The following is a 14,454-nucleotide window of genomic DNA, read 5'->3' as shown; positions in this document are numbered from 1 at the left end:
GTTAATCCACTACTATATTTTTCGCGCTGGTTACTAAACCAGACAAAGAATGTGGCCTAAGTATTTAAGAAATTATTGATGGTGAAAGTCTATCAAATTTTATTCTAAACAATAAATATTTTTCACCGAGTGTAGTATCTGCCATCCCTTTTCGAAACCAACACCATTTTTTTTAAAAAAAAACTATGATATGCTTTAGTTTAACGATTTCGCTAATTAATAGTCTATCGAAATTTTAGCCCAAAAAAAAAACTATCCTATGATATATTGATAGTCTTGGGTGCGGGAAAAAACTTCACAATCACACATTTCTCATCAGTTAGCTAAACTATGGGATCCTCCATTTTTTCTGGCCCATTGTGTTCGTCACCACCTTAGCAGGCTCAGATTGAGACGGGCTTTTCCTTGGTTGGGCCTATAAATTATCGTGAGGAATAAGTTCACTTTACATCCCTCATGTTGACACCAAGTTTCAGAATCATCCCTAAACCCCAATACCAGAAATGTCGGACCTTGAATTCACATATCCCATCTAATATAAGTCCCTAGGCAGTATGCAGGGGTGGTTTTGCTTATGTGGCATCTTAGTAAGCAAAAGAAGTCTTACAAAGTTGGTAGCGCCTACCGGTCAGTGAAATAGGATTAAAAAATGAAAAAAACATCTCTCTCTCCGCTCCTCTCCTCTCCTATTCCGGTAGCAGGAGGAGCTCAGCTAGCTCGGTGACCACCGGTCACCTCACGGTGCGGGGCGAGCGGCAGCAGGGGGATCCCTAGCCCGTCGACCGTCGCCGTTGGCCTCGCCCGCGCCGCCGTCCGCCATCCATGCAAAGCTCGACGGCCACTGCCGCCACTCCAGCTCACCGGTCGCCGCTAGAACGGAGAAGGGGAACCGAGACAACAGCTCGCGGCCGCGCGCAGCTCGCTGGCCACCCCAGCTCGCCATCCGCGGAGGCAGTGCATTGACTCCGGGAATGTCTCTCTTCTTCCTCTTTTCCAAATATATCCTCAGACGTTGAGCACATTCTCTCGTGATCACTTGGTCTGCTACTCCTGCCGATTTCCACCCCAAATCGCCATGATTCTTGTCCTGTATTCCGTGGATTGATTGGCACATTGTTCTTGGTTTCTTTGTGACTCAACAAGAGGAAGCAATTTGAGCATGGCATGGCAGTGATCGGAACCTCTCATTTCTAAAATTGTTTGAAGGCAAGAATGGCGTCTTGGGTTGGTGTGTTCATGGACGTGCGCATTTACATTTGCGGGTTGGGACGACGATCTGAGGGAAGGAGCCACGGTGGCTAAGGCCTCTGCTATCGGCAAGGTACTTCACACAGTGCGGCGACCAAGACGACTCCACTGCAGGTGCACACAGATGGCGGCCGCACGCCGGCCCCCGACGAGGCGACGTCATCCCTAAGGCCCCTGACATGCTCCCGTGCTCCGGAGATGCTCCTCTGCGCAGATGGCGGCGGCCTAACTGCAGCACGCCGGACCCGACGAGGCAACGCCGCCCCGAGGCTCCCGACATTGCTCCCGTGCTCCGGAGCTGCTCCGTTGCTCGGCGAGCCGGCTGTTAGCGGCTCCTAGACTATGCACCTCCGGACTGCCTTCGCCGGCGCTGGTCCACCAAAACAGGAGAGGAGCGAAGGAGAGAGGAAGAAAAGAGAGAGAGGAAGGGAGAGAAGAGACAAAAAAAATAAAAAATTCTAACATGTGGGACCCATCGGATGCCACCTCGGCAAAACCAGTCAAAAAAATAAGTCAACAATGCCGAGGGACCTTTCTTAAATGGATTATAGGAGTTTAGGGGTACACATTTCTAGTATTCCGGTTAAGGGACGAAAAACATACTCGCTTTGAAATTTAGGGACCTTTGGTAGACTTTTTCCTTGTCATGAACACTTCGATTCCAGTCAGCAGAATTAACTCCGTAAAGACCGAGAGAGTCCTTGATAATATCTCGTGTCTTAGTTATGCTGTTGCTTGCAATTCTTGTATGCAGGAGTTGCATTGCCTAGATTAACTATTTGAGAGCACGTACAAAGGACTCGGATTGTCGTCTCTATCGCTGCATGCTCGCTGATGTAGAAGAGAGACGATAGGAGAGAGAAAATTGATTGTTTTGCATAGAGTCAGTAAAACATCGACTCTTGGCGCATAAAACGAGCAGACAACCATAAAAATATATTTTGTACGTGCTGACTCTAATTAGAGACGTTGACAGATGGAATGCAAAGGAGGAATTAATTAGTATAGAGTCAGCTCGACAGACTATCCTTTGTACGGGGAGTTTTTTCTGCTGACGTGGCTTGAAATAGAGCCCATAATAAGTTCTACCATTGAACATGTCACGATGATGACAAGGGATCGAAAGGTTGCCTCAACTTATTATGAGCCCATAAGGGCACAAGCTCTATTTTAAGCCACGTCAGCAACAAGAGTCTATTTTATAATGATACATATAAATGTAGAGTCATGTGTGGTTTCTTTATTAATGCAATAAAATCTTTTTTATTACGTTAGTTTCCTTTTTATAGCAATAAAGTTTCCTTTAATAAATGCTAAGAGTCGACTCTAAGCCGTTGTCATGCATGACAACAGCTTTTCTCTCTTATTCCCTCTCTTCCCTCCACGTCACCAAATTTACTTACGTGGCGATTGAGAGAGTCAGCTAATAATCACCTTTGTACGTGGCCTAATAGAGCCCATGATAAGTTTTGTTGTCTCAACTTCAACTTTCCATCTTTAAGTCTTTCTGTGTAGTTGAGAGTTCAGTAAGGCAAGGGATCGAGAGGAATCTAACTTAGTGGAGCACCTAAACGGAGAGTAAGATTGATAAATCCAAATTCGATAAAAATTGATGTGTCTTGCTCCTCTCTCTATTTGTTTTCATTGGGTGTTGCTATGGTATTTCTGGACTTCACTCTTTTGGAGTGAGTTTTGGAATACTGGAGCATTCAATGCAAATGACCAAAGTACCGATGTGTGTTTTCTATCTGTGTATAAAATATCTAAAACATGTTCCGGTAGCTGTGGCAAGAGACTCTGGTAAGGATTTAATTTTCGTTGCTGAGTTTTTTACAACTGCACATTCACCCTTGTTGTGCGACACTTATTTACTTACTTTAGGCTAGTCTGATTGGGACGACATCTAATTGGAACGTGAATTTCTAGATGAAGGTGCACAAGCTAGGTTTAGCTAGCACTATGTACACGAAGATGTGGATAAAATATTTTCTAAATTTTGATAGCCATTTAACGGTACAAACGATATAAGGTATGGAAAATGTATGAAAAATTCCAACCGTACCGGTTGTCATTTTCGATTTCTCCTAACCGTTTTAGCCGGTAACGAAAATTCTCGGAGACAGGAATGGTAAAGTTGTCCGGAAACGGTAATGCATTTTTCAACCATTTCGTTGGAATTCCATATTGGATTAAAAATTTCCAAAAATTATCGAAATATTTTCGAAAGCCCACGAAACCCCTAGCATGGTCAATTCTCACAGCCACAACTATGCAACCCATCTAACTCACCAACCCTAAACAATCCTTGCTCACACGTCCTTTCTAATTAGTATGGTATATAGTAATAATTGATATGATGTGAGTGTGAAGTGTAGTGTTATGTATCTATACTGAATATATAATACTATATACTCCCTTCGTTTTATAATATAAGATGTTTGAATTTTTTGCTTTAAAAGTTTGACCATTTGTCTTATTCAAAAAATTATAGAAATATCATTTATTTTGCAGGTGACTTACTTTATTATCAAAAGAATTTTAAGCACAACTTATCATTTTTTATATTTGTACTAAATTTTTGTATAAGATAAATGATCAAACGTTAAAAAAAGTCAAACATCTAATATTATGAAATAGAGATAGTGTATTGTTTATTTTTTATATATATTTTTGCCTATCGACCAAGATATATTTTTGTACTCTTCCGTTTCCGAAATTCCTCCTATATCGATATCGTGTTTGTTTCCATCTCAACCGTTCCGTAACTTCCGTTTTTATTTTTGAAAAAAAAAATGAAAATGGAAACGTGAGAGACATTTGTCCGACGTTTTCATAGCTACACCCTCATACTGACCGGTGCGACCCACCATCCGTCCCCGCGCCCCGAGGCGCCGCTTCCGACCTGACACACAGCAGAGAGGGAGAGAGCGGGAGAGCCAAAAGACGCCAACACACACTGACACACCCACTCCTGTCCCCACGTGTCATTGACCTTTAAACCAACCTGACACGGCGACCTCACGGTGGGCCCTACCACCCTGCATGCCAAATTGCCAATCTCCTTGCCACCCACGACGACGCCCCCTCGACTCGCAGGCAGCAACCACCGCGGACTTGCGCGAGAAAAACCCACTCACGCACAGCCCAGCGCACCCACCGCCGCAGCGAAACAAGCAACTGACGGGTGGGACCACAGTTTCGGCACCACCATACTGACCCCACCCGTCAGTGAGAAAGAGTGTACGGGGGTAAGGCGGGCCCCACGTACTCCTGGGCGCGCGTTCACGAGAGCGGAGGAGGCGCGCGGCTCATACCTGTGTCGCTCGCGCAACCCCACCACCCCACCCAAACCCACCCCAAAACCCCACTCTCGTTCACCCCCACCTCCATGGCCGGCGGCGGCCGCTCGCCGGCGCCCTCGGGCAGGCGCCGCCGCGGTGTGCGGGGCCGGGGATGGACGAGGCCGCGGAAGGGGTCGGGGTCGGGCGCCGCCTCGCAGTCCCCGACCTCCTCCTCCTCCGCGCGTTGCCCCGACGGGCAACCGCTGCCGCCGGGCACCGAGGTGGAGGTCCGCGTCGACGCCGACGGGTTCCACGGCTCCTGGTTCGAGGCCGTCGTCGAGGGGTACTTTCCGGCACGTGGCCCCCGCGCCCCGGCCCGCTACACCGCCTCCTACGCCCACCTCGTCTCCGAGGACGGCGCCGTCCTCGTCGAGCCCTTCGCGCCCTCCCACCTCCGCCCGCGCCCGCCCCGCGCCTTCTCCTCCGAGGAGGACCTCCTCCGCGCGCTCGCCCCGCACGACATCGTCGAGGCGTTCCACAAGGACGGGTGGTGGTCTGGGATCGTGCTCTCTGTCGCCGCCGCCACCGCCGCCGCCGGCAACGACAGAGACGGAGACCCCGACGGCGTCGTCACCGTCGCGTTCCCCATCACCCGCGAGTTGATCGCCTTCCCGCCCCGCCTGGTGCGCCCGCGCCGGGACTACGTCGACGGGGAGTGGGTCCCGTCCGAGGTCGCGATCGTCATCCAGCCCAGGCACGCGCTTAGGGTTTACGACGTCGGGGACAAGGTGGAGGTGAAGAGGGACCGGGAGGTGTACGGGCACTCGTGGTTCCCCGCGACGGTGGCCAAGGTGATCGATAAGTTGAGCTACCTCGTCGAGTACTCCGATCTGGAGGGGGTGGAGGAGGCTGGGGGAAAGGCGGTGGAGTACCTGCATTGGCAATTCGTCAGGCCGTCCGAGGAGCTCCCGCCGCGGCACTGCGATTTCCGGCTTGGTCCTGGAGCCGCGGTGGAGGCGTACTGCGAGGGGGCGTGGTCGCCTGGCGTGGTGCGTAGGGTCGTCGGTGAGGGTGAGTATGAGGTGAGCGTCAATGGGATGAACAAGGAGCTTCTGCTGACGAAGGTGCCAGAGTTGCTCAAGCCTCAGTACAGGTGGAATGGCAAGTATTGGAGGATTGTTACTGCCAAGGTAATGGTGGAAGCTATCTCTAAACCGTGCCTGCTAGCTTCTCGGTTTCGGTTTGTTTGCCCTGGTAATACTGTGGCTGGTGTTGATACTGTTAAGCATTATTGCTGATGCATGGATCATGACGAATTTGATTGATTTTGCGATATTTGGAGTTCAATAAGTGAAAGGAATTGGATGTGAGTGTTATGCCTTCTAAATTTTTGGAGGAGATCAGTGTCCTCAATGCCCCTGTCATACAGTTAGCTAATTAAAATGAGATGATCAAGATGATTTACTATTGATTCCTTTAATTCCATCAAATCTGCAGCCCACTATTCTTAAAATATGTAGCTCCCTAGTCTCTAGGACTGTAGCCTGTAGGTTTGCCTGAGTATTGAATCATCAGTTTGATTTGGGTTATTATTGGATTTTTTTTCCCACTTGTTGGCTTGTTACATTTTTCACACATTTTGTTGACTAGATATATTTAAGACGTGTTTGGCATGGTGTTTAATCCTGACATAGCACAGTAAAAGTTTGAAGTAGACTTATGTTTACCAATAAATATTAAATAGCAAGCGCTTTGTAGATTGCTCCAGCCTAGTACTGAACAATGTTCTATTATTTTTTTACACTCGTACAATGTCTCAATAGCTTTACTGCTTCAACATTGTAATTTTGATCTGGGGAGAGTTGGGGCATGATGGGGTTGTATGCCACATGGCTAAGGTCAGTGTGATGTGTTGTGGTTGTCAAGTTCTGGATACTTGTGATATTTGCTTTGGTGTATCGTATTAAGCAAACATACTGTTATTTTCAAGCTTCAGAATTATTTCTAAATTGTGCCTAACAATTGCACGAAATTCCCAATTAGTTTGGAAACATTTTCTCTGAACTTTGCAAATAATCTCTCGCTCGCCCTCTTTGTGACTTAACATTTCTATAATTATTATTTTGATAGCTTGTATGTCAACTTCCATGATCCATTCATGTTATTCCTTTACATATTCAGAGACACTTGAGGCGGCAGTCTGTATCTGGAATGAGCCCAAGCTCACCGGTGGATGTGTTTTCCAGTGATGATGAACATAGACATCATATTGAATCTTCTGCTTGCAAAAGGTCAAGGAGAATGTCGAGGAAGGAACTCAAGGAAGTGGATCACCTGGAAGTCATGCTAACTGAACATTCTGAGCATGATTCACGTTCTGAGATGGACACTCCTTTATCTGAGTTGGTCAAGTCACCAGGAAGCAATCATTCTTCAAAATTTTGCGCTCAGCTTTCTGTAGCAAAAACTTTTCAAGTTCTTTCAAAGAAGATAGTGAGCAACTGTTCGGTACCAGTGAAAATGATTCCTGATTCCTCAGGATATCTGATAAATCAGAATGAATCAGGAAAAGATTGTATTGGGAAGACAGCGGTTAATCAAGAAATTATATCTGATATGCTACTTATGAACGGTGCATCTGCTTATGGAACAAATGCAGGTGAAAGCTGTGCTATGCTTTCAACTAAAAAGTTTAGGAGACATAATATGGCATTATCTGGCAGAAATAATCATATACGACAGGTACGGGGTAGGCCTGTCTCGTTCCAGACACTACGGACTAAAAAAAATGTGCCTTTCAAGCTCAAACAGGGTAAAGTAAGACCTATTCAAGCACCTCAGGGAAGGAATGATCCCTTTGATAATGTGAGTCCCATCCATTGTGTTTTGTAATGCTTACATGCAGAGATTTATAATTTATTACCATTTGAACCATTTTGCTGGTTTCAGATTCAGTTAAAGAGAAACAGTACTTCAAATATGGAAATTGTCTGTGCTTTGAGCGTGTCTTCAGAATGCAATACCCCGTCTCCTTTGGCTAAACTGACACAGGCTTTTGATGTTGTACGTCTTGTGCTGTTGATTTTTAGAAACTTATCCTTTCTGTATCCAAATTCATGAGCACCTTTTGTTCTGCTTGACAATTTGTTTGCAGGTGTCAAAAGGGGCAGATAGTGAATCAAACACAAGGTTTTTTACCTCAAAAAAGAAATGTAAGTAGTTTATCTAATACTGGCCTATCAACAAGATGATGCATCAAATGTAACAACTGCTGTACAATCTACAGTGGCTAAAAAGAGGGGCTTCAAAGAATCAGATAGCCCACATAACTCATTGGATGCAACCAGTGCACTCCAGCCAAGAAAGAAAGCTGCAGGGCGACTGAAAGGATCTTCTATGGAGGTACAATTGGAGGGTGAAACTCATACTCAGCAGCAGCTTGATAAGAGTTTGGAGGATGATCTGAATGCTAATGAAGTAACAAATCATGTACTGTTGCCATTGACACCTCCAGGCTTTGAATCAATTGTCAATGGAAAGAGTATGTTCTGGGAACTCTATAGTTGCTGTTAACGTTCACCAATTTTGTTGCATTCAATGTAGCAGTTTTCTAATGATAGGTTTTCTGCAGGATCTTGTGATTGGAACACTGATGGTTTGTCTGAAACTAACTTACATTCTAGTCTGTTTGATGAAGAACTGGCTTCTACAATCAATAGCATCTGTCAAGATAATCATAATGGAGATGTGCAGACTGACGATATGGCTACCCAAGTAACTGAAATCAGCCACCTTATGGAGAAACCTATGTTATCTCTTGACCGTTCAGTTGAACAGGAGGTGAGTGGGAAAGTGGGACAAGGACCAATCCAATTACATGTTGGGAACAGTGGGAATTTGCAGTCCACCACTGACAACACCATTTTAAGGAGCTGCTCATTTGCTGGAGGTTCTATGGCTTCAGATATGTCTATGTGTCAAGTCTCTGGTCAGCAGCCCCCCTTCACAAAGAGCTCCCCTATATGGTCTGTGGTTGAAGCAATGGATGTGTTTCGTAAGGTGCCACAGCGGCCACATTTCCTTCCACTCAAGCACTATTCGCTAGCGCTGCGTGAAGGAATTGCTTTAGGTCTAACAATGTCGTATCCCAACGTAGTGAATGATATAAGGAAGTTACGCATAACGGACAGCATGGAGACATTTGAAGACAGCATCAAAACACTTACCACTTTAGAAGAAAATGGATTCAATGTTCAGTCCTTGCAGCGTAGCCTGACCAAGTTGCTCCAGTTCAGATCAGATTACACCAATGCTCTCACATACAGGGAGAAGCTGAAAGCACAGATACTGGATAAGGGCTCTGCTGTGTCCCGCATTGGTGCATTGCTTGATGAAAAGGATAATGCTATATTCAAGCTTGAGCAGGAACTTGGGAGACTACGATGGGAAGCACAGAAGATTGCGAAGAACAAAGAGGATGAAGACGCGGAGCTGTTAAGGCTGAAAGCTGAGGACAGCAACGCTCAGGAAGCATGCGGCGACGCTAAACGGCAGTTTCACGGTGTGCAGGCTGAGCTGCGGCCATTAGCAATTGGTAGCTAGTAACCATCTGGATGTGTCCCAACTTGGCATTCATGTAACTTATTTTCCAGGCCTGTATGCAGGCGCTAATCTAGAACTAGAACCATTCTGGTTGAACCCCTACTGTTGTTAGTCCTGACCTTTCTATTGCTCAACCATCACTCTATGCTAGAGTGCTAGACTGATATACCTATCCCTGTACTTAATTATCCCTCCTGCTGTTAATTACTAGAATTTGCTGTGATCGGCATGCAGTTGGGTTATCTGCTACTGCCTTGTTGGAAGCCTATGATATGCTAACTAAATAGTTTATCTGACCGTGCCAGCATTATTTGGGGCGTAGTAGCAGATTAAACTATGGTCTCTCATGGAGAAACTGGCAGTGCTGCAGGCTGCTGCTGATGCAGGTGCTTACGCCGTACAAAATTGGACAACTCCAGTCAGGTTCGTTAAGCATATATATCGTCGTTGGTCTGTGTTTTTGTCTGCATTTTAACAGACAATTCAGTGCCGGTTTTATACTTAACTTTGACACCCCAAACGAGCCGGCAGGCAGACAATAAAGGGTGTGTTTAGTTGATGGGATATGTCTGGATGGAAGATGGCCGTCCAGGTTTTTGATGTGTTTGGTTCATGGACGAAACTAGATATGGTGGCCCAGAATGGAAATATTCCATGAAGATGCTAGATAGGCGTATCAGGCCAAATTGATCGGATTAACTCATCCACCTTCGCGAACCAGGATCATTAGTGATTGTTTAGTGATAATTAGTTTGTTTTGACATTAATTAGTAATTAGCAAGTTTAAATTAGTGTTAATTAATGATGATAGATATATTTAATTGATAATTTATATTAATTACGATAAAATCTATGATGATTAATTTATATTATTATTTATTAGTAATTCAATATATCCATTCCATCCATTCTTATTCATCCCACTAAACAAAAAATTGGATCATTCCATCTATCTGACCAAACATAAAATGGATCACCATATCAATATGGATGACCATATTCTATCCCACCTTGACCACTAACTAAACGCACCGAAAGTAAATTTGTACAACCATGGTCCATGTAGTAAGTGTTCATCTCTTGCATCTGTGTCTCTTATAACAGTCAGTAAGATCACCGGTCGAACTGCTTCTGCTGCTGTTCATCGGAGAAGCAAAGTATGCTCCCCTCCTCTCGTCCTGCTGCTTCTCCGTTCACGGTGCAGCAGCTGAACCAGCTCCGGGCACAGTGTAAGTGTATTACATTCCTCGCGTTCAGGTGACGGTGTGGCGTGCCATGTTACGTGACACATGTCAAAATCCCTGTATTTTTCTTTTTTCTTTTCATCTTTTTTTTTAAAATGTAAAAACCATAACATTAGGCTTATGTGAAATTTACTCTTTCTTAGAGCATGTCCAAGAGATATCTAAAAACACTCCTAAAACTAAAATTTGGGAGTGAAGGATAAAAATCAGGCTCCAACAGCTTTCTAAAACATCTCCTAAACTTGTAGTGCTCCCAAAACTGGAGCCAAATGAAGCCATATATAGGTGTAGGCTTGGCATTCTCAATCACGTCTCCACGTGCACAGATCATCACCATTTTCAACTTCTATCATATGATTACATGAGAAGACTACTGTACCATAACTCTCTTAAATTCTGTTGCCACTAAATACCTTAAAATTTGCTTTGCTTTGATTATTTAAAATCTAGTCTTAGATAAGCGTATTTTTCTTGAACCAATCACCACGATCGGCTGAACAATCACACACATACCATAATTAGGAACTTCTTTGCTTTGTTATTTTTTTCTAAAGAGAGAACTGTTTAGTTTTTTAACATATTCATTTGTGACAGAAGAATTTAAACTATTCTCCAATCTTTTTATCACTCCACTTGTAATTTCTGAATCAAGGAAACGACTGATCCCAACAACTAAAATATTAGCATAAAAAACATGGGCATTGTTGGAGAAGGGGTTGGTTTTTAGGACTAAAAATTTTTAGGATGCTCCCAATACAAGATTATTGGAAGTCAAATTTTAGGAAGATTTTGGAGATGCTCTTAAGAACCTAGCTTCAATTATTTGTTCTTTGGTTAGTTGATTCTTGATGAATCAGGAACAAGGAGGAGCCCAAGAAGCTGCACCTTGACATCGCCCTCGGTGGCTCGCTGTGTCCGTGGCGTCGAGGCCGCCTCGTCGTCGTCATCCTCTTCTTTGGAAGCGTCGTCTTATGCAGAGCTACCACTGCCGATCTCCTCGCTGAGTTTGTCGCCGGAAAATTCCGATGGCGACGCGATCGAACTGCATCATGTAACACAAGCTGATCAATAATTGCTAGTGATTGATCGGAATTTTTTTTGTTGTTTGTTGTGTCTCGATCGCCCTTTTCAGGCTACATAAAGCTGGTGTTCTTTTCATTGTCTTCTATTCTACGGGTTCAGAATTCCGACGAAACCCAGATGGTTTTCACGAAATCTCGCGATTTCGAGGTGGCTCAAAATCAGATTTCAAGGAGGAGTGCGAATGGTTTTTGGGTAAGTTCGAAATTTGGAAAAAGTGGATTTGGTTGAATTCGATCAAAATTGGTCAAAATTTCCTCCTTTTTTGAGCGGTGACCTGAACGTTGTTTTGATAACTACTCCTTAGCAGCAAGGCCAGAATATTTTAGCAAAGAAAGGTTAGGATAAATCCGTGAACTTTATAAATTTTATAGCATATTGTTTATTTATTTAATTTTCTTTCCTGATTATGACATATATGCACATGTGTGAGAAGATAGTACGTCAGTACATGAATGTTCCTCGTCGAGCTGCCACAACGCCATTCACATCGTGGCAACACATGATGGTCGATATCATTCATCGGAGTTTATGAAATAATGCACGAGAGGTAAGAAAACATTAACAGCAGCAGCACTACATCAAAAGCAAGATCGACGATGTTAAGAGACAACTACTAGCTATAAATTTATATTAAAGTTAATATGTATAATAGATTGACTATAAATTTAGCTCTACTATGTTTCTAATATCTCTTTCTCTCTCAATATATTTCATATATTTATCTTAGAGCATGCGTAGAGTTAGCTCTCGCATAAGAGCTAACACTCTTCATTTTTTTTTCCTCTTTCCTCCAGAAGAGCATTCATGAAGCATGGTGTATATGGAAATGCCCCTAAGATAGCTTTCCCATACAACAAAATTAATCAACCAGGATAAAATCTCCCTAAATATTGAGCCCTAGAGGTGCCCAAATGGCAGGCCACTGCCCTGAAATTTGCACCAAAAAAGACAACCTCCTTGTATGGATGAAACCCTAAAAGTGAAACTTTGTGGTATACATATTCTCGATGCCCTCTTCAATCTGCAAATTATATATAATCATCATCAGAGTTCCACTCCAACTATTTGGGACTCGCCGTATCATCTTCATCCTCGTTATCACATGAGCCAACTTCACTATCAATATAGTCTTCTTGGTTCCCCTCCGTAGTATCATCAATGTCACTAGAGTCCTCTTCGCCCCCTCCGTATTATATTCAATGTCGTATATTCCTCTTCACCAGTGCCATATTTAGGATTATATATTTGGATGGTTCAACTTATATAAATTAGTTTAAATATTATAAATGTATGATACCAAATATATATAGAAATTTAAAATTAATCAAAAAATCATCATCACATCTTGTTGGAGAGTTTTTCTCTTTTTTTTCCCCTCTTCATAGGAGTTATTTTTGTTTCTTCACATACATACATACATGCCTTAGATTATGATTTTTTTTAGGTGGTTCTAGGCCCATCGGGACCACCCTTAGATCCTCCACTGCTCTTCGCTCGCCCTTGTGTTATCTTCATTGCCATGGGCGTCTGGATGCCCCAACTTTTGGCAGATCTCAGGAGCACAGAGGCTAGCGCCTTCACACTCGAAGTGAAATATATTGTAGACCTTCTAATTAACCATGACTGGAGCAAACACATTGCCACACGATATCATTATATCCGAGAAGAAGGAAAGCTCAATGTTGAAGATATTGTAGACCTTCTAACCAAGCCATTCGGGTGTGTTACATCAAGTTGTAAACAAGACAAATTTTTTGAGTAATTTTCACAAAACTACTACTACTTTGATAAATTATTACAAGACTACGGATCTATGGATGAATTTATCCCAAAATTACATATTCAAAACATTGGATATCAAAACTATATATTTAGTGCCATAATTTTCGCAAAAACTACATATGGTAGGTGCAGAGATGGTGCATCCAAAATCTGTGGTTTTGTGAAAAACATAGCACTAAATAAGTAGTTTTGAGATATAATGGTTTATGTTTGTAGTTTTATGATAAATCATCCCTAAGTTTGTGGTTCTGTGATAGTATGGTTTTTGAATATATAGTTTTGTAATGATTTTAACAAAGTATATGCAGTGCTGTTAAGCTTACTCGAAATTTCTAGAGAAGATCTAATGTGCACCAGGCTCAAATTTTCTCTGCCGAACACCTTGTGACTGCACTGTTCATCGTCTTCTTCCTAGATCCCGGCTGACAAGTGACAAGTTAATATTTTTCTCCCTTGCTTGCATACATGTGGTGGTATGCACACCAAACGTAGCTTCGGAAAGATCTCGCCATAGTAACCCTAAGCAGAGCGGATCTAGCACCGGGACTAGGGGTCAGGGCTTCGGCCCCTCCTACCCGATTTACGTCATTGAGCCCCCGCAACAAAATTTTTAGTATTACTGAAAAGAAGGAAGGGCGAGAAGTAATTCTCTTTCGTCCAGCCCTTCCTAATATTTTTTTTTGAATCCGCCGCTGAGCATAAGACATGTCTTCACGATCATCGATAATCTTTTAACTGAAAAATGGCAAAATGAAGATTCGAAGAAGGTAATCGGACTGAATTACGCAGAGAGAAAAAGAAGACATGTCAGGCCAAATTACCTGGCTTGGACGCCAAGCCAGTGGCTTTAGTGCCGTGCATATACATATGGTCGCCAATCAGCCATGATTAATCAACATAAGCTGTGTCTTGTAGCTCCTGGTCAATTTCTTGGCAACTACTCCATGAAAGAAGCCAAAATCAAGTTAAATTTGCCCTCTTTGATAACTCCATGTGATGGTGTCTCTGCCATTGCCTGACAATTCTAATTTAGTTCGTTGTCATGCTTTACATTTTATAGTCAGGGGGATTCTATTAGATGATAATACATATATCTGTTGATGCATGCTTCTCACTTTTTTTTTTGAAAAAAAAATCTGAATGAACAAAGGAAGTCTGTCTAGCTAGTTGCTGGAGGTAGGTTTTATCATCAAGAAAGCTCACCTAAATTATGG

The 14,454-nt window shown here is 43.3% G+C and overlaps 1 protein-coding gene across 1 annotated transcript; it reads left to right on the top strand.

Moving 5' to 3' along the window:
- The first annotated feature begins 1,212 nt into the window (after nucleotides 1-1,212).
- On the top strand, nucleotides 1,213-9,392 carry LOC102717943. Its single transcript, XM_040528557.1, has 7 exons — nucleotides 1,213-1,224; nucleotides 4,748-5,719; nucleotides 6,711-7,394; nucleotides 7,479-7,592; nucleotides 7,684-7,741; nucleotides 7,816-8,070; nucleotides 8,161-9,392. Exons 1-7 carry the CDS (start codon nucleotides 1,213-1,215, stop codon nucleotides 9,129-9,131), a joined length of 3,066 nt encoding a protein of 1,021 aa, XP_040384491.1. The 3' UTR covers nucleotides 9,132-9,392.
- The last annotated feature ends 5,062 nt before the right edge of the window (nucleotides 9,393-14,454 follow it).

The sequence above is a fragment of the Oryza brachyantha genome, chromosome 11 (genome assembly GCF_000231095.2).
Source record: "Oryza brachyantha chromosome 11, ObraRS2, whole genome shotgun sequence".
Lineage (NCBI taxonomy): Eukaryota > Viridiplantae > Streptophyta > Magnoliopsida > Poales > Poaceae > Oryza > Oryza brachyantha.
This window is presented reverse-complemented; position numbering and strand designations above follow the sequence as displayed.